The sequence below is a fragment of the Alternaria postmessia genome (assembly GCF_024291825.1).
Source record: "Alternaria postmessia strain BMP 2775 chromosome Unknown scaffold_2, whole genome shotgun sequence".
NCBI classification, from domain to species: Eukaryota; Fungi; Ascomycota; class Dothideomycetes; order Pleosporales; family Pleosporaceae; genus Alternaria; species Alternaria postmessia.
The window spans coordinates 250,196-267,473 of NW_026260075.1; the positions used below are offsets into that span (position 1 = coordinate 250,196).

The 17,278-nt window shown below is 51.4% G+C and overlaps 5 protein-coding genes across 5 annotated transcripts; 2 read left to right on the top strand and 3 right to left on the bottom strand.

Annotated features, from left to right (window-relative positions):
- Positions 1-779: 779 nt before the first annotated feature.
- Positions 780-1,901, top strand: J4E82_000509 (uncharacterized protein; the record flags this gene model as incomplete). The annotated part of the gene is made up of 2 exons (XM_051726830.1): positions 780-785; positions 963-1,901. 2 exons carry the CDS (start codon positions 780-782, stop codon positions 1,899-1,901), a joined length of 945 nt encoding a protein of 314 aa, XP_051593255.1.
- A 613-nt stretch (positions 1,902-2,514) lies between these two features.
- Positions 2,515-7,692, top strand: J4E82_000510 (uncharacterized protein; the record flags this gene model as incomplete). Its single annotated transcript, XM_051726831.1, has 12 exons — positions 2,515-2,520; positions 2,718-2,769; positions 2,824-2,922; positions 2,984-3,109; positions 3,162-3,596; positions 3,652-4,337; positions 5,034-5,229; positions 5,287-6,119; positions 6,179-6,492; positions 6,551-6,633; positions 6,682-7,031; positions 7,084-7,692. 12 exons carry the CDS (start codon positions 2,515-2,517, stop codon positions 7,690-7,692), a joined length of 3,789 nt encoding a protein of 1,262 aa, XP_051593256.1.
- A 2,162-nt stretch (positions 7,693-9,854) lies between these two features.
- On the bottom strand, positions 9,855-10,208 carry J4E82_000511 (uncharacterized protein; the record flags this gene model as incomplete). The annotated part of the gene is made up of 1 exon (XM_051726832.1): positions 9,855-10,208. One exon carries the CDS (start codon positions 10,206-10,208, stop codon positions 9,855-9,857), a length of 354 nt encoding a protein of 117 aa, XP_051593257.1.
- Positions 10,209-10,970: 762 nt separating this feature from the next.
- On the bottom strand, positions 10,971-14,321 carry J4E82_000512 (uncharacterized protein; the record flags this gene model as incomplete). The annotated part of the gene is made up of 1 exon (XM_051726833.1): positions 10,971-14,321. The coding sequence occupies one exon, from the start codon at positions 14,319-14,321 to the stop codon at positions 10,971-10,973; it is 3,351 nt and encodes a 1,116-aa protein (XP_051593258.1).
- A 794-nt stretch (positions 14,322-15,115) lies between these two features.
- Positions 15,116-16,685, bottom strand: J4E82_000513 (uncharacterized protein; the record flags this gene model as incomplete). The annotated part of the gene is made up of 2 exons (XM_051726834.1): positions 15,116-16,325; positions 16,387-16,685. The coding sequence occupies 2 exons, from the start codon at positions 16,683-16,685 to the stop codon at positions 15,116-15,118; spliced, it is 1,509 nt and encodes a 502-aa protein (XP_051593259.1).
- Positions 16,686-17,278: the final 593 nt, after the last annotated feature.

Here is a 17,278-nt window from a genome sequence, read left to right on the forward strand (position 1 = left end):
CTAACACCCCACGCTCCAGACGCAAGATGCTGTGTCCGGCTGAACTGTAGTATATTAACTTCACTACACACCAAGTGCTTATGGTGGTCATCGATTGTCGGCATACTTGCTCGTATTATATCAATATGAACTATTGAAAATGTAGACCTCTTGCCTCCCCTCAGCATTTTTCCCATGTTGACCATGGAATCAATCAGCCACAGATGCTACTTAGGAGTTGAAGGTATCTTACTGTTTCGGGCGTACGAGCGGGCGCCAATCATTGACTTGGCCCCGCACCCCAAGCGCACTGCATGCGAGGCGCAAGTTTAAGGTACCTAGGTAACGCCCCGTTACGAGTTGATAGTAAGCAATGGAACATCCTGTGTTTCTGTAGACGGAGATGTATTTCCTCTTCTTCAGCATCGTACCGCCAAATCATCACTTTTTACATCACGCAACCGATCGAAGATGGGATTTGTCGACTGGTTGAACTCCAGCGCTGAGTTTACCGAATGGGCCGCTGGACGCAAGCCAGTACCGAAGAATTCGGATGCATTACGTTTCGGTATTTTAGGAGCTGCCAAAATTGCGTATGTCCACGCTCTGTTCTCTTTATCAACATGAGGAAGTTGAGATAGGGTCTTGGAGCTAAATAGAATCGTTGAACAGTCCGATGGCTTTGATCATTCCAGCGCGCTCGCATGCAGATGTCATAGTCGCTGCTGTTGCAGCAAGAGACAGGACGAAAGCAGAAGCCTATGCGAAGAGGTGGGATGTTCCGATTGTTCATGATAGCTATGAAGGTAAGCGAGCCAGGTGATGACAATGCAGCAGCCCATAAGCAGCAATTACGGCCACTTCATACTGCTGTGATACCATGCTGATCCATCGCAGCGCTGATCAACGATCCGTCAATCGACTGTATATATAACCCTTTGCCAAACGGATTGCACTACAAATGGACGCTCGCCGCCCTCAAGGCAGGAAAACACGTTCTACTGGAGAAACCCTCCGTCTCCAATGCGCAAGAGGCACGCTCTCTCTTCCATCACCAGGTTCTCAAAGCTCCAAATGCTCCTGTACTTGTTGAAGCGAGTCACTATCGCTTCCACCCCGCCTGGTATGTCTTTCTAACGCAATTCGAAAAGGCAAATGTAGAGAAAGCAAGTGTTCGTGCGGGAGCATTCAAAGGAGCTTTCCCTGAAACGGATATCAGATATGACTACGATCTTGCTGGTGGCGCTGCAATGGACATAGGGCATTACACCCTATCCGCACTACGAGGTGTCTTTGGAGCTGAGCCTACAGATGTCACTTCTGCAACACCTAGCTTTTTTCATCCAACACAACATCAGCTCTGCGATCGAGCCATGGACGCTACTTACACATTCCCTAACGGCGGTAGTGGTCACGTTCTGTCCGATCTAGGTGCTCGAGGCGGGTACTGGTTTCCGTGGCTAACATCAAACTGGCCAAATTTCAGTGACCTGCTTGCCTCGATCTCTGTAACTTTGCGCCCCGAGAACCTTGAAACAACTAACAACGGTCTACACAAGTCTAGCCAAAAGTCACTTATGTTCTGGGGCTTCATGGGCCCGCACTCTTACCATCGCATCGATATCACCACTACGACTACTTTGCGCGATCCCTCTTCTGGCAAGATTGTCAAGGAAGAAAAGAAGACGGAGTACAAGAAGGCGTACAAGTGGCCGGATGGCATGGGTGGTGAGAAAAAGGGTGAGGACTGGTGGGTTACGTATCGGTACATGCTTGAGGAGTTTGTGAATAAGGTTAAGCGGAGAGATGGGAGTGGTGCGTGGGTTGATGGCGAGGAGAGTATTAAACAAATGGAAGCCACGGATCGAACTTATGAGAGAGCTGGCATGTTGGTTAGACCTACTAGTAAGGAGATGGAGTAGGTGGTGAGGATTCTGGAGACGGAGATGCAGTGTTGCGTCATCATTTCTGTATCTGTGGTCAGATAAGGCTACTGGAGTTTGGTATACGAGTTCGTATGGCAGGGATCGGTCATTGAGCTTACCATACCTAGGTAGCTCTATTGCCTAAGCATATGCACATTTTAACTTGCATGCACTGTTTACTTCCAGAAATACCAATCATCCATACTTCCCAGGTATCTGCTGCATCGTGTAAGCAGACGCGTTGACGCCTTCCATAATGCGATGTATTTAGGGTCCGCGCGTACCTCACTCGCACGAACACAACTAACACAACACTACCCATCCTTCAAAAAGCCTCACCGCACGATAAGACAGTAAGCAAAGAGCTCTAAAGCAGAAGGCAGATACCAAGCAGCGACAAGCTTCTCCAAGCCTGCACAAGCCTTGCATCTACCTGCCTGTATAGGTATCGCCCGCTGCACGCCTTGCCCCGCTTTGAGGTACAAACGAACATGACGCGATGGTATAGCTTCGCGTCCTGCTATCCGGGAAGCCGAGCTTGAGATCTGTATAAGAGTGGTACAGTATTCCCGAAGTATTCCGGTACGTCCGCTGAGAAGCAACCATCAACATGAAGGTCCTGACCTTGGTTTACAGTCTTGTGGCTTTGGGGTCTGCAACTCCGGCTCCGCGCTCGGCTTCATGGCAGGGCAAGAGACAGGCTGCTGATGCGCCAGCTTATGCGGCACATACCATTGATCAACCGGTTCGTTGATGCGCTTTTGTTGATTATTGTGCTCTAGCTGACCTTTGCGCCAGATTGATCATTTCCAGGATAGCGATCGCTATGTTCCCCACACCAATGCCACCTTCAAGCAGCGGTACTGTAAGTACAAATCTACTGCGTGCATACTCAGCATGCACTAAACATTTGATTCAGTTTTCGACTCTTCTTACTACAAGTCTGGGGGACCAGTGTTTCTCTACATTGGTGGAGAGACGAGCGGAGAGTCGCGTTTCTCCAACTTGCAGACTGGAAGTAAGTGTTTACAACAAAACCCAATCGATACGTTCGCACAAATCACTGACCGGGTTTCTAGTCATCCAGATTCTCATGGAAAAGTTCAACGGTCTTGGTGTCATTCTTGAGAATCGTTACTATGGTGAAAGCTACCCGTACAATTCTAGTACAACAGATGAACTGAGATTCTTGACTACTGAGCAGAGTTAGTGATGCAAGTATTCAGGCCATGATGCAAATGAGCTGACTTTGAATAGCGATTGCCGACAATGCCTACTTTAGACAGCATGCTACCTTCCCAGGTGTTAACGCTAGTCTGAACAGTGTTGACACCCCTTGGATTATGTATGGCGGTTCTCTTGCTGGTGCTCACACTGCATTCACCATGAAGACTTACAACGACATCTTTGCTGGAGGCATCGGTAGCAGTGCCACTACCCAGGCTTTACTCGAATACCCTCAGTGGTACGATCCCATCATAAAGTTCGGTCCTTCAGACTGCGTATCCAGGATCATTGACATTGTCGACAAGATGGATGAACTTATCTGGAGTGGAAACAAAGAAGGCATCCAGCAATTGAAGGAGATCTTTGGTCTCGGCGCGCTGCAAGATCTGAGAGACTTTGCCATGACGATTGCATTCCCGATCGGTGGTCCGATGAATTATCCCACCAACACATGGCAAGAAATCAGTAAGTAATGGTGCTGTTTAGGGTCTTTGTGAGATGTGTGCTGATCACGCTCTAGATTGGTCCCCCAAATATGGTTCTGAAGACTTCTTCAACTTCTGCTCCAACGTAACGAACATCAACCCACCGGCAAACATCAGCAGCGTCGATATGGCGCTTGCCAAGTACTCCCAGGGTGAATCTTGGACTGGATTAGGTGGTTATGCCGATTATGTGAAGAAGACGCTCATCCCGAACTGCGAAAGTGGACGAATCGATAGCACGGACGAGGGCTGCTTCGGCACGCAAAATCAGACATACTACGCCGACCCCTCAAACGGTGCAGCACGCTCATACCTTTACTCGACCTGTTCAGAGTCCGGTGCTTACCAAGTTGCGCCTACGAACGGCCCATCTCTCATCTCCCGCGTCCTCCAAATTGACTACACCCAGCAGTGGTGCACCTGGGCCTTCCCACCTGGCGAGCATAATAGCATCCCTGCAACTCCCCAGTTGCACTACTATAACAAGTACGGAGGCTGGGACGTCCAAGCTGAGAATCTCGCTAAGATCGATGGCAATACCGATGTCTGGCTTGATCTATGCTACCATTCGAATCTGGCTCCTCAGCCCAGGATCAGTAGCGACAAGTACCCGAGCTACCTGATTGCGGGAGCCGGACATCACTGGGACAGTTATGGTATCAAGAACGTTAGCGCTGAGCCGGATTATATCAGGGAGGCCCATTATTGGGAGGAGAGGACTGTGAGTCGGTTCTTGCAGTTCTGGGCGGAAAAGGAACACTAGGTGGCGATGAACGGGTCAAACGTCTTCTTCGCCCGCAGCTTCCTATAGATTATCGAAGACGCTATATCCAGCGCTTCATGGCGAAATGCTTTGATCAGTATGAACTTGACGTTTGCTTACTTTGCACGAAGACTGTGAGCCTCAATGTCCGCCCCACTATATTCTGGGAAGGCGCTTGGGCGAATGCGGGGTAGTTGGGGACCCTGAATTTGCCACACAAAGGTTGCGACTGCTCTTTTGCATGTGATTCGCGGCCATGTTAATTATCTATCAGACTGCCCCTACCTGCCTTCGCTGCTGCATGAAGCAATGGTCGATCCGTCGTGTCCAGTGTTCTAGTCCACTGGCCATGTGAAATGATACATACGCGTTCGGTCTTCGTTCGCCACTTGTGTGGGTCACCAGGGGCGCGCTAAACGGTTTTGTCACCGCTTCCAGTTACTTGGCTTCACAGTGACAGCCTCATACCTAGCTCGCTACAACTCCATCATGCGCTTCTGCCATTGACGTCCATCATAATCTTCACATTGGTTGATTCGTTCTTTACTTGTTCGGCAGTACAAGGCGCTTGTTGCCAATCTCTTCGGCGGGCACTTGTTTTTGCTATCGCAGTCATCACGCCATCACGGCACAACCCAACAACGATCCTACCAGGTCGTCGGCAAGATGGGCAAGCTGGCTTTCCCTCTCGATAAAGAGCTGACTGGTCCGGACCGAATTGTTCTGGAAATCCTACAGAAGGAGTACGAGTTACATGAGACCAGGCCTGCGAAATCAACGCTAGATGCAGCAGAAGATTCAGATGACTCGGGTGTCAAACATTCCGAGATTGTGACGCCATCACCAGAGGGTCAGTGAATCTCTCTTTGGACCACCATGGCTGGTTCATATAACTAATATCTCACAGATCTCCAAGACCAGGAGCAGCAAGCAATCGCTTATCTCAAGAAGCTGAATGACCCCAAGTCTGACAGTTTCGAGACCACTGTGTGCAGCACTGTCGATGATTCGGACATCAAGAACCCTCTTCTTCGTCAATGGATCATTGATCCCTACATTCGATGGGCAAAGCAGATTGTACGAGTCGAGACCGATGTCATTATGGTTACGCATTTGCTGCTTTACTTCTGCACCAGCGTCCCATCAGCGATCTATCTGTACGTCAACTTCCACTGGTGGCACGCTGTGCTTCATTGCGTTATGCAAGGCTACTACATGGGACCATTCACGCTCCTGAAGCATCAGCATATTCATATGCGTGGTGTTCTTAGCAAGAAGTATGGCTTCATCGACCGGCTATTCCCATACATTCTCGATCCAATGATGGGCCACACCTGGAACTCATACTACTATCATCACGTCAAGCACCATCACGTTGAAGGCAACGGACCTAATGACCTGTCTTCTACTATTCGATACCAGCGGGACAGTGTTTGGGACTTTGCGCAATATGTTGGCCGGTTCTACTTTCTGATCTGGCTCGATTTGCCCATGTACTTCTTGCGCAACCGCAAGCCTAATCTCGCGCTCCAAGCGGGTGCTTGCGAAGTTGGTAACTACGTCTTCCTGTACGTGATGTACAACTTCGTCAACGCTCGTGCAACGACGTTTGTGTTCTTGATTCCTCTGGCTTTCATGCGCCTGGCTTTGATGACTGGAAACTGGGGCCAGCACGCTTTCGTTGACGAGGTCGAGCCGGACTCTGACTTCAGGTCAAGCATCACACTCATCGACGTACCCGTAAGTCTGCATTCATTCTTGCTTGATTAGATTTGAAAGCACCACTTACACTACAACAGAGCAACCGCCACTGTTACAACGATGGCTATCACACATCTCATCACCTCAATCCGCTCCGTCACTGGCGTGAACATCCAGTTGCGTTCCTTTCGCAGAAGAAGCAGTACTCCGACGAGCACGCAATCGTTTTCTATAACATCGATTACTTCTTTCTTACGGTCAACCTGCTCAGAAAGAACTATGAGCATATTGCTAAATGTCTCGTACCTATGGGCGACCAGATGCAGCTTACGCTCGACGAGAGAGTCGAGATGCTAAAGCGCAAGACAAGAAAGTTCTCAGATGAGGAGATCGCAGAGAAATGGGGCAAGCAGTACGCTAAGCTGAAGTAGATTGGACTAGTAATTCGACTAGGACTGCTCGATTTACAGAATCCATTTGTTTGTTCAGAGAATGTCTATTACAATCAGGCATGTGTTCATGGCACCTATGGTAGCACAGTGCTCGTATGAAGGTTGATTCCCGCTGCGCTTACCCTGGAACTCCACGTGCCGACTTGTAGCACCTGCCGCAGCGCATTCGATCATAATACCGCACGATCCAAACCTCGTTCTTTTGCCACCTCATCGCAACGACCTCCCTAAACTTATCACTATTCTACTTCCAGCAATGGCAAAATCCCAGCGCTTACCGTTTGAACAGAGTCTGTTTGTTACAACACCGAACAAGATTCATTTGAGGACACAGCTTGCTCGCGAGACGCTGTTCGAGTGCGAGACCGCTAACGGCATAGTCAACGCTCGTGCCTCGAAAGATAACAGCAGCCTGTTCGCTATAGCAGATGGTCAGGTTGTAATACTACATGATGCTTCGCGAACCAAGGACAGGAAACACAAATTGAAGAGTGGTGATGTATGGCATCTTCCCTAGTGACGATACGGACTACAAACTGACGATAGCACAGGGCGAGCCACGTCTTCTTCTCTTCTCACCCGACTCGCGCACCCTGTATTTCACGACGACGTTGAACAACTCAGTTCAAGCGTATTCCATATCAGATGACAAGCTTCTGCCTTCCTTACCATCGCATCCATCTCCACCGAATGTGATCGCGATATCCAGTAACGGTACTGTACTTCTTTCAGCATCACCAAACCCGATGACTATATACCTTCAAGACCAAAGATGGGGACACAGCGCGCCTATAGACTTTCGTCCAACAGATGCCCGCTACTCTGCGACCTGTGCTGCGTTCCAACAATTGGATGGTCCCGCGCAGCCGTCATATACAAACTTTGTGATCGGATTCCAGGACGGATTACTAGCGATGTATCGTCTTTTCCTGCCTTCACTCCGAAAGCGGCCCGAAGATTCGCACACAAATCAATTCCAGTTCTACCAATTACAGCCTGTCCGAGTAGGTGTCATCAAGAAGCTCCATAAGCCGGCCATGGGTGGTGTACTCGCAGCGGAGTTCATACCGGGCTACAAATCGCGTGTTGTTAGCATTAGGTATGATGGGAAATGTCGACTTGTTGACTTTGAAGGGGGAGGAGAAGTACTCCGGACATAGCATGTCTCTTATCCCGCTACTTGCTTGTCGGTATCTACGAAAGGCTCTGTACACTCAAAGGGAAGAGTCGACGGGATGGTGCTACTAGGAGGCGACGCGGCAGAAGATGCCGGAGATGTCTACAAGGGCTTTGAGACATTGATTGCTATTGGTACACAGGCTGGAAAAGTTCTTGTTTTCAACGCCCTGGGCCTACTGATACATGAGATCACTGTGGGAGTGTCTATCACGGCTGTTGAGTGGGTCGGCAACATGACCGCGCCTTCGATTCTTCCGATTCGCGGATTATCGCTGTCCCTCAAGCCTCGTTCCGTCGTCGATATTGTGGATGCGGAGGGATCGACTCCTTCTGACAAAGAGACCGGTACTGTCAGGAAGACTAGATCACCCCGCAAGTCAGCTTTAACAAGAAAACCGGTACCTATTGGGCCACCGCCGGATCTGTTTTCCAATGAGTCTAGGAAGTTCAAGTCGAGAGTTCCCAGTCGCAGAGCCTCGGATGTGTCGAGAGGCTCGCCTCTCCGCATTGAGAGAGTGCGCAACAAACACGTGAAAAAGCCATCTGTACGACCGCGCATCTCTACAGAGACATTTCAGTCGCCTCCGGAACCTTCGCCGCACGATCCCTTTCATGTCGGCACCGCAAAGTCTCTACCCAAACCTGATCCTCCAATACAAGAAAGTCAGAGATGGCTCGAAGTACATCAGATGCCAAGTGTACCAGCCCCGTCGCGGGCACAGCTCTTTTCCGCTCCTCATAGGTCGCTCAGCTCGTCTGATGATTCGCACTTTTCGGATCAAGAATGGTTTACACCTCCTTCCACGCGAAGACGCAAACCAAAGGCGTCGCAGCGTCATATGAGTTCAGAATCACCACTGATTACCTCAACTTCAACGACGATCCGTCCAGTGCCCTTCCCACAGTCCTCTCCCACTGCGTTCAACACACCCAGCAGTCTGTACTCTCGTCCAACATCCGGCATGATGAAGGAGGAGTCTGTTGAGCATCAAGAGACTGTGGCGGAAGCACCGAGCGGGTCACTGGTCGTGCCAAAACCTCAGCGACACGTAACTATAGCCGATCCAGGATCGTCGTCTCCTTTGGGTAGCTCGAGCAGTCTGTACTCCCGTCCCACCGCTCAGATGCTTGAGAGGCGTTCATTGAGCAAAGCACGAGAGCTTGAATTGGATCTGAGTTCTACCCTCCCAGATAGACCTAATCTTCCAATATTGAAGTTTGCTCTCAGAAGAATCGACTCAGAGACAGAATGGCCCAGCAATGCATGTTCATGCTCAACGCCAAGCACGAGAAGACACTCGGTTGCCGATGAGAGCGTAAACGACATGGCAGGCCCGAGCAATATAGCCGCTAGATCAAAAGCTCCTCGAAACCACGCATTCGCCGCCGCCACCACCACCACAGCAGCAGACTCGTCATCTTCGCTCGAAAGCCTCTACTACCCCGCACCCGGCCTCCTAGCTAAAAGTAATCTTTTCCAAAACTACAACCATCGCAACCTAACACCAGTTCTACCACGGCAGCCCATGACGAACTCGCTTGACACGCGAGCAAATTCACCTAGCAGCGTATACTCCCGTTCCATCTCAGGCGCGGTCAAAGACACGAATCTTGTCGATGCTGGCCTTGCCGAAAATACCGATCAATCGGTAACTTCTTCCAACGCACCCACTCCATCACTGCCACAACATCATCAACTCAGTATCCATGCCTTGGATACCCCACTATCCAACACCTCGCCAAGTACTTTGTATTCACCCGCTCCACTGGGTATATTTCATGATCGTTCGCATGCTGTTAATAGACCGTCTGTGAAGAAGTCGGATGAAACAGGTTTAGCCAGTCTGAGTAAGGAGGCGAAGTCCGTAGCGGAGGAGATGAAATGCTTGTCTGAGGACCAAAGAGCGTTGAGACAGGAGGTCGCGGCTTTGAGGCAAGAGTATCGGGTTTTGGAGGTTATGTTGTTGAAGCCAAAGGCGAAACTGGTGGTGTGAGGTAAAAGGCGGGCGTGTCGTTGCGTAGCATTTTCCAGCCCCTACTGTCTATCCTTGGTTTTCGTCCTCTTGTAACGTACCAAATCAAAGTTGTCGTCCCTACGACCTTCCCAAATCCCTCCTACTTTAAAGTGCACAACTCATCCACCTCAAACCCACCCTCCAACTCCCCAAACCCCCGTCCTCCTCTTTCCCCCTGGTCCATTACCACTACCTCCACTCATCAACTTCCTTTCTTCCTCCCCATCGGTATAAATACTGCCTCTAACACTCCTCCTCTTACTTCCCCCACTACTATCATATCCATATCCCTTTCGTCCTCGCTGTGTAATCTGAGTGTCCTGCTCAACAACCGCCTTTGCCATCTTCCACAACATCCACGTCTGGCACGAGATCAACACCAGCAAGAGTAGAAGGACGATGAGAATAGCAAAGGCGATGAAGAGGAAGAGCACGGTTTCATCGTCGCGAGGAGAGGATGGGTTGAGGCTGCTGCTACCCATTGTGCTTGGCCTGTGTTGTCGATGAGAAGGGGGGGATATTTGCTAGGCGTGAATATGTGGAGCCGGCGATGAGTAAAGGGAAGGGAAGAAAAGAAAAGGAGTTGGATGATTTTGGGTTGCCTTTGGTCCTCGGAAGTTGCTAAACTTCCGATTGCTGGGTGGGGTGCGGACCGATTGATAGGCAACGTAACGCGTTGTTGCAGATCTGTTTCAGGGATACGAGAACACGACGGGAAGACCCATGTTGACAGTTCCCGTCCAGCGTTCAACGTTGGGGCCACGCAAGGCTCCAAAACGTTTAACCAGCATCCTGGGAGACAACATGCTCATACAAGGTTCTTTCACGGATGCAGTGATGCGAATGGCGAAGAAGGAGTTCTGATCTCGTTGTTGTGATTGATGATAAAAAAGGAGAATCTGTACAAGATAGAACAAGGGTCATTACACTACTTCTTTTCCCTGTGACCGTAACTGGAACCCAGGCACCGTGCGCTATGCAATACACTGCGATATCGTTACCACCATTTATCCTATCAAACAAAGCGTTGAAGCCAGGTCGTCGAGTCGTAAGATAGCAAATGCCAGCGCCGGATGTATCATGACAAACGAAACAATCTGTTACCCAAAGTAATGTGTCCAAAAATATAAGGGAGAAGAAAAGACAAGAATACTGCTCTGCAGTGACAGCAACAACATAGGACCCAAATATAATCTGAACCTGCAAAGTAGTCAAGCGAATTTGCAATCATCAGCTACTGCACTCTATGCAGCAAGTGGCTCCTCTGCGTTGAGCTCCTCGTCTTCGACATTCTCATCAACGCCGAAGCCGGAGTCCCATTGACGCCTAGAAGAGACCTTCTTCTTGCCCTTCTTTCCAATCTTGACCTTTTCGCTGGTCTTCAAGACCTTGCCATTAGCGACACGGTGGAGGTCGCCTACGCCTTGGGTCTTGACTTCAACACGCTTGAGCTTCATTTCTTGGACGGCTTGGAGAGCGTCTTGGTTGCGGCGCTTCAAGTCATCAGCAAGACGCTCATTCTGCTCCTGGAGTTGACGTTGCGAGGCAGTGAGGGCGTCGATGGTGGCACGAGTGTCTTCTTCAGCAAGACGGAAGCGTTCCTTCATCTCCTCGATCTGGGCCTCCAGAAGTATGATGGTCTCGAGGCGAGCTTCGCCTAGCAGACGCATCTCTGTGAGCTCAGTTGTACGCTCCTCAATCATCTCCTCGTACTCCGTAGTGCGCTTCGCAGACGCATCTTGAAGGCTCTTGATGGTGGCCTCTTGTGTCTTGATGACAGCATTAAGGGCATTGACCTCGTTAGCGTGGGCGTCGACAATGTTCAGAAGCTCGTTGGCCTCGGACTCAACACGCCTTGAGAGAGACAAGTTCTCCTTGCGGTAGCCTTCGTTCTCCGCCTTCTGAACCGTGAGATCCTCCTCAAGAGAATCGATCTTTCCTTGGAGGGCAGTCGTATCCTCAAGGTAGATGCGCTCCTTCTCAGTGACCTGATCGAAGAGATCATTGATCTCAGCTTGTTGCCGTTGGATCTGGTTGTTAAGGTCCGTAATGTTGGCCTGGAGTGAGGTGATGGTGGAGTTGGTGGAGTTCTCCAGCGCCATGTACTTGGTCTTCAGGTCAGTGAGTTGAGCAGCAAGGTTGGCGACTTGGACGTCACGATCCTGCTCGAGCTGATCGCGAGCATCGGTCATGTCAGACAGGTTGTTCTCAAGTGTCGCGATATCACTCTCAAGGCCGAGGATCTGCTGCTCCAACTGACCAATTGTGTTCTCCTTAGTCTGACGAAGCTCAGTCTCTGCATCGAGCAGGTTGTTCAGTTCAAGCTCGCGCTCATCGGCGTCTTCTTGCAGCTCTGCCAGAGCGGTCTCCTTCTCTTGTTGGAGTTGGAAAAGCTTGGATCGCAGCTCATTAGCCTGAAGGCCAGTGTCGTGGAGGCGGGTGGTGAGATCTTCGATCTTGTCATTCGCCTCGTCAAGATCAGCTTCGGTCTTCTCGCGTTGAGCACGTTCAGAACCTAGATTCTCTCGGGTGTTGGCAAGCTGTTCCTTGAGTTCAACGATGGCCTCGTTAAGGTTTTCGATGGTGTTGGCGTGCTGGTAGACCTGCTCGATCTGGTCATCACGCTCGCCCTCCGCAGTCTCGCGGGCGGCGGTCTGCGCAGCCAGACGCTCTCTGAGAGTAGTCATGTCGGTGGTGATGTTATCGACATCGGTCTCCATGCGCGCAATGCTGTCCTCCAACTCCTCGATGTAAGCATCTTTTTGCTTTACTTCAGCCTCGGCAGCATCGCGACCCTCCTGCTCAGCATCGAGGTTTGCCTCCAGAGCCTGGATGCGCTCGGTGTACTCCTGTTCCATGCGTGCGATCGTCTCGTGGTGGTTTGTCTCGAATTCGGTTGCGGCGGCGGTGACGTTGTCGAGGTCCACACGATACTTTTCGAGAGCTTCGCGTAGTCGTGCCAGAGAGACGTCCTTGTCTTGGTTCTCATCTTGCAGACCAGCGATTGCGCTATCTTGTTCGGCGAGAGTGAGTTCCTGTTGGTTAGAAAGTTCCGTCAGGGCAGCGTTGCGCTCCTCGAGATCAAGAATGGCGCGCGCCTTGTCCTCATTTGCCTTATCAAGTGTGAAGACGTCTGACTCTAACTGCTTCACGCGCTCGTCTGATTCGCCCAGCAGGTCGAGAACACCCTCGTATTGTCGTCGGACAAGCACTTCGGCCTTTTGAGAGATGGTGATTTGAGAGAGCTGCTGCTTGAGCTCGAAGAAGAGGCCGCTGAAGAGCTCAGGGACCTTTTGAAGAAGTTGTTGGTTGGTAAGACCAACGGTGGTACCGGGGAAGAACTTCTCAATCTCAGCGCGAAGGTCCTCGAAACCATGGCGCAAGTCGGTCAGAATTTCGCTCGAAGAAGCACCAGCCTCAATGAAGCGAAGGTTCTGAAGCTCGATGGTGATCAAGCGCAGCGCACCTTGAGACTCACCCAAGGCCTTGCTCATCTGCTTCAGCTCCCGCTCGTAGCGCTCGACGGCCTCGTCTTCGATCTTGTCCATTATGATATCCTCGCCTTCGGTGAGATTGTCGCGGCTGAGTTGCGATAGAGATGGCAAGGATTCGAGTGTCATCTGGCTGGAAATCTCTAGCGCGCGGGAAGAGTACTTGCCAACGGGTGTCGGCTCCATGTCAAGATCTTGCGACATGTTCAGGTCGTCAGGGTTGACCATGACCATACCGTCTTCGTCGTCGGACATGTCAACTGGTTCATTGTCGTCACCATTGTACAGGGAAGAAGCGCGTAGCTCGTCAATCTGTTGACGGGCCTCGTCTAGTTCCACTTGCAGGTCATTGGCGTCTGCGTCTGCGATGTCGATCTCACCTAACCGGCGGGCTTCGAGGCGGTATTCCAGGTCCTTGATCTTGTCATCCTGGGCCTTGAGCTGACGACGTAGCTCCAGGAACATCCTCTTGTCCTTCTTCTGGTGGTCTTCGAAGTCGTTTACCTCCTGGCTCAGATGGCTTCGGCGGAGGCGGCGACGCGCGCGGCCATCCAGGACTTGTGTGAGGGGCGCAAACTGAACGCGGTTGCCGTTGTTCTCGACCTCGTCGACACGCTCAACGTGCAGCTGAGCTGGCATGGACATGCGGGCGCGGCGGGTGTTGGTGAAGCGGCTGCGGGAGGCACCGACACGGTCGAGATGGGGTGTCAGGCCAGGTAGCGGCTGTGTGGAGGCGGGTCGGTTGAACATGAGCTCGTCGTCCTCGTCATCGGCGGCAACTGGAGGCTCAGAGTGTCGGCGGTTGTAGCGGCGCGTGGTGCTGGTGCTCTGCTCCTGGACGTGAACGTTGTCTCCCCGCTGCGAGCGCGAGAAGGACTGCCGCATCTCTTCGGCGATCTGGTCCTCGTCATCGTCCTCGATGGTCTGGAGGCGCTTGGTGCGCTTCGTCTGAGAGAGCTCCGCTGAGGGCGACGCGGTTCGCTTGCCGACAGATGACATGTCGTCGGTTGTCTGGTTCTTGGATGGGCGGCCGCGTTTGCGTCGAGGAGCGTCACCGGGACCCTCGTGGTGGTGCTCGGATGGGAGGCCACTGAGGCGCGCCATGGTTGAGCGGGTTGAAGAAGGTTGAGCTGCGACTGCCTTTAGTACACGGTGCCTGACAAACAAACAACAAAGGCTTTGCGAGGCGGCGGCGGCGGTGAATTGCTGCGACACGTCGTGTTGTTGGAGCTCGCGTACCTGGCCAAAAATTCGTCAACAGGGCAGGATCGTCCAATGGCCCGTGATTGACAACAGCGAACGGTTGCAGCTGGTGCCAGTGGAGAGTGCGGTGGGAATGGTTGTAGTGGGGGTATATGGAGAGAGAAAGGCAGGGCCAAGTTTTGATATAATCAAAAAGTGGTTGACGGGCACCTGCAATAGTGGGTTGGGTAGTGGGCGAAATGGGGTGGTTGGGGTCGCGGCTAGCTCTTTGCTACGTCAATGCGAGCTTGCGGTGAGTCGAGGCCCCTAGTCGTCCAGCTTTCACGCTAACCTCCACTGACGTCGACGCGACTACCGGCGCCATCTACGCGTTTTCACTACACTAGCAATCTAACATCTGAAACAGGCCGTGAACCGGTTTGTTCTTTCGGATCCGCTGCGCAGACGAGCCTCTGTCGCGTCGTTATACAAAGAGCCCGACGTCATCGCCGCCTCTTCACGTACTACAGTGCGCGTTCGAACCTCGAGCTAGCTGATCTTCATTGTACTAGAGTCTAGACGTGCAGGCAGCTGTCAGGGCAACAGACGGCCCGGACATGGACTACTATGCTTTTGAGGGGTAGGCCGATGCAATGGATCTCCCCATGCATTCTCCGATCACATCTCTAGCCACGTTTGCTATCACGGAAGCGCTGTTACTTCTTCAACAGGAAGTCACTTTCGAAAAACAACCCCTTCGTTGCGCTTGCAACTCCGTACAACCCTCCCAAAGGCCATGTATCCCAAAATTGCCGGTATGCCCAGTCATTCCACGTTTCCGTCTTCCTCACGCTTGCTCCCCCAGCAACGCCTTGCAGATCAACTTTCACTTTGTCGTAGACACTTGGCAAGCTCTCGGCATGGTACTTTCTCCGGAGCTCCATGTACTTCTTCTCGTCGTAGATGTCCCAGAACTCTTGCTCAGTGTAGTACGCATGCGCATACAGACATTTCATGCCGCCTAACTCAGTGACTTTGGCTTCAAAATCCCTGTTCAGCTTGATAAATGCGTGAGCGTCGCTTGGTCCCATGTCCCATATCCCCACGTCAAGCAGAATGTCGTCCTTGACATTGTTGCCTTGGGAGAAGCTTCGCTCCCCGAGAGGTGCTGATTTCACCGGACACAGCCAGAGCGGCCAAATGCCCGTCCTTTCGTCGGTCCATCTAACGAACTCGTCTGCTGCGTCATATGGTACACCATAGTCCTGAATGATTGTTCGGGAGGCGAGGCCCGATCGATGTAGGGCGTGTACCATTGTCCGCGAATACATGAAGGGATCCAGCAGGAAGCGTGTAACACGATTGAAAGGCGTTACGAAGTACTTGAATGCGCGTAGTCCTGACCAAAAGACACCTCGGTCGTAGCGGAAGAGATAAGATTGAACAGGCACTAGTTCCCTGTATGTAGTCTTCTCGCTCTGTGTCCGCTTTAGTATGTCTTCTGCGTGCATGTATAGCCAAGGATCTGTCGCTTTGTCGAAACTCTGGATTTTCCTATCCATTGGGGCGTCGGTCAAGCGGCCGATCATGATTACTCCGCTCGTCATTGAATACAGGATGCCATCCATATAGTCGACCTCAGGATCATCTTGATAGTGTCGCAATTGTTTGACGGCTTCGTTCGTTGAGCCGACTGGAATGTACTCCAACTCAACATACCGACTAGAATGAATAAGCTCCATTTTGAGCAGGGTAATGACGCCCAGGCTGCCGCAACTCCCTGCTGCTGTGAAAAACAGATCGCGATGCTCTTCTGCCGATGCCCATACTACCTCGCCGTTACCTAAGATGAGCTCAATGCCCGAGATAGTGCGGTCAAACAGCCCATACTTATATGAACTGCTTTCGCCGCTGGTACCAGCAAACCTGTCAACACTAGTTAGTCCTCTGACTTAGAGTAATCTTTGTTCAGATCCCTGTAACTTACCCACCACCCACGGTAATGTTCGGAAGTTCCATAACGACCTTTGGCAAGAAACCCTTAGCCATTGTGGCTTCTACAAGCTTATCCATCGGCACGTTCGGCTCCACGAGGACGGTCTTCTGAAGCTCATCGAACTCTATCACATGGTTCAGGGAACTAACGTCGATAATCTGATTGCGATCACGAGACGATTTCCGGGTTGACAGCGTAGAACCATGATATATGCGAAACGGAGTTTTCGAGGCACTGAATCGGGCGACCTGCGATGCGAGTGTTGCTACTGTTGAGTTGTGTATATCCATGGTGTGAATATAATGATGCAATGCGATGTAACAATGTTGTTGGGCGATTCGAGGATGAAGAGAACATGGCGTCGCATTACTTTTGATGTATACATAAGCGTAGGGCCGCCGCGCCTTCTCCACTACCCGTTCGATCCTGCTAAAGTCAATATCTGACCACTCACACCGGGCCAAGAACTACTCTTGTGCGGGGCAAAGGATCGATATACGTTGCTTTCTGGGGATTCCATATCACTGGAGATATCTAAGTTTGGTAAACGTAATTCAGAGCAGTCTGAATCGCAGTCGGACGCGCGAGTGTCGCTTTCCGTCTCGCGGACGATGGAATCGCGCGCCCCCATGGTGACCGGAAGCGCGGAAGACGATCCACTCGCTAAGGACGCTGACGTACGGCGTTCAGAACGACTACCCAGTTCCACGGGTCTTGCTTGCGTATACTATACGACAGAAACGATCACTGGATGGCTGGAGGTGGCTGATAGACTTCTGGCTCATTTTTTCCGCAATTGCAGAAGCAGAAGCAAGGACTGGTGGTTTAACCTCCTGGATTCGTGGGGCAAGTTCGACCCACTGCTAGCGCAACTTCTTCAGCC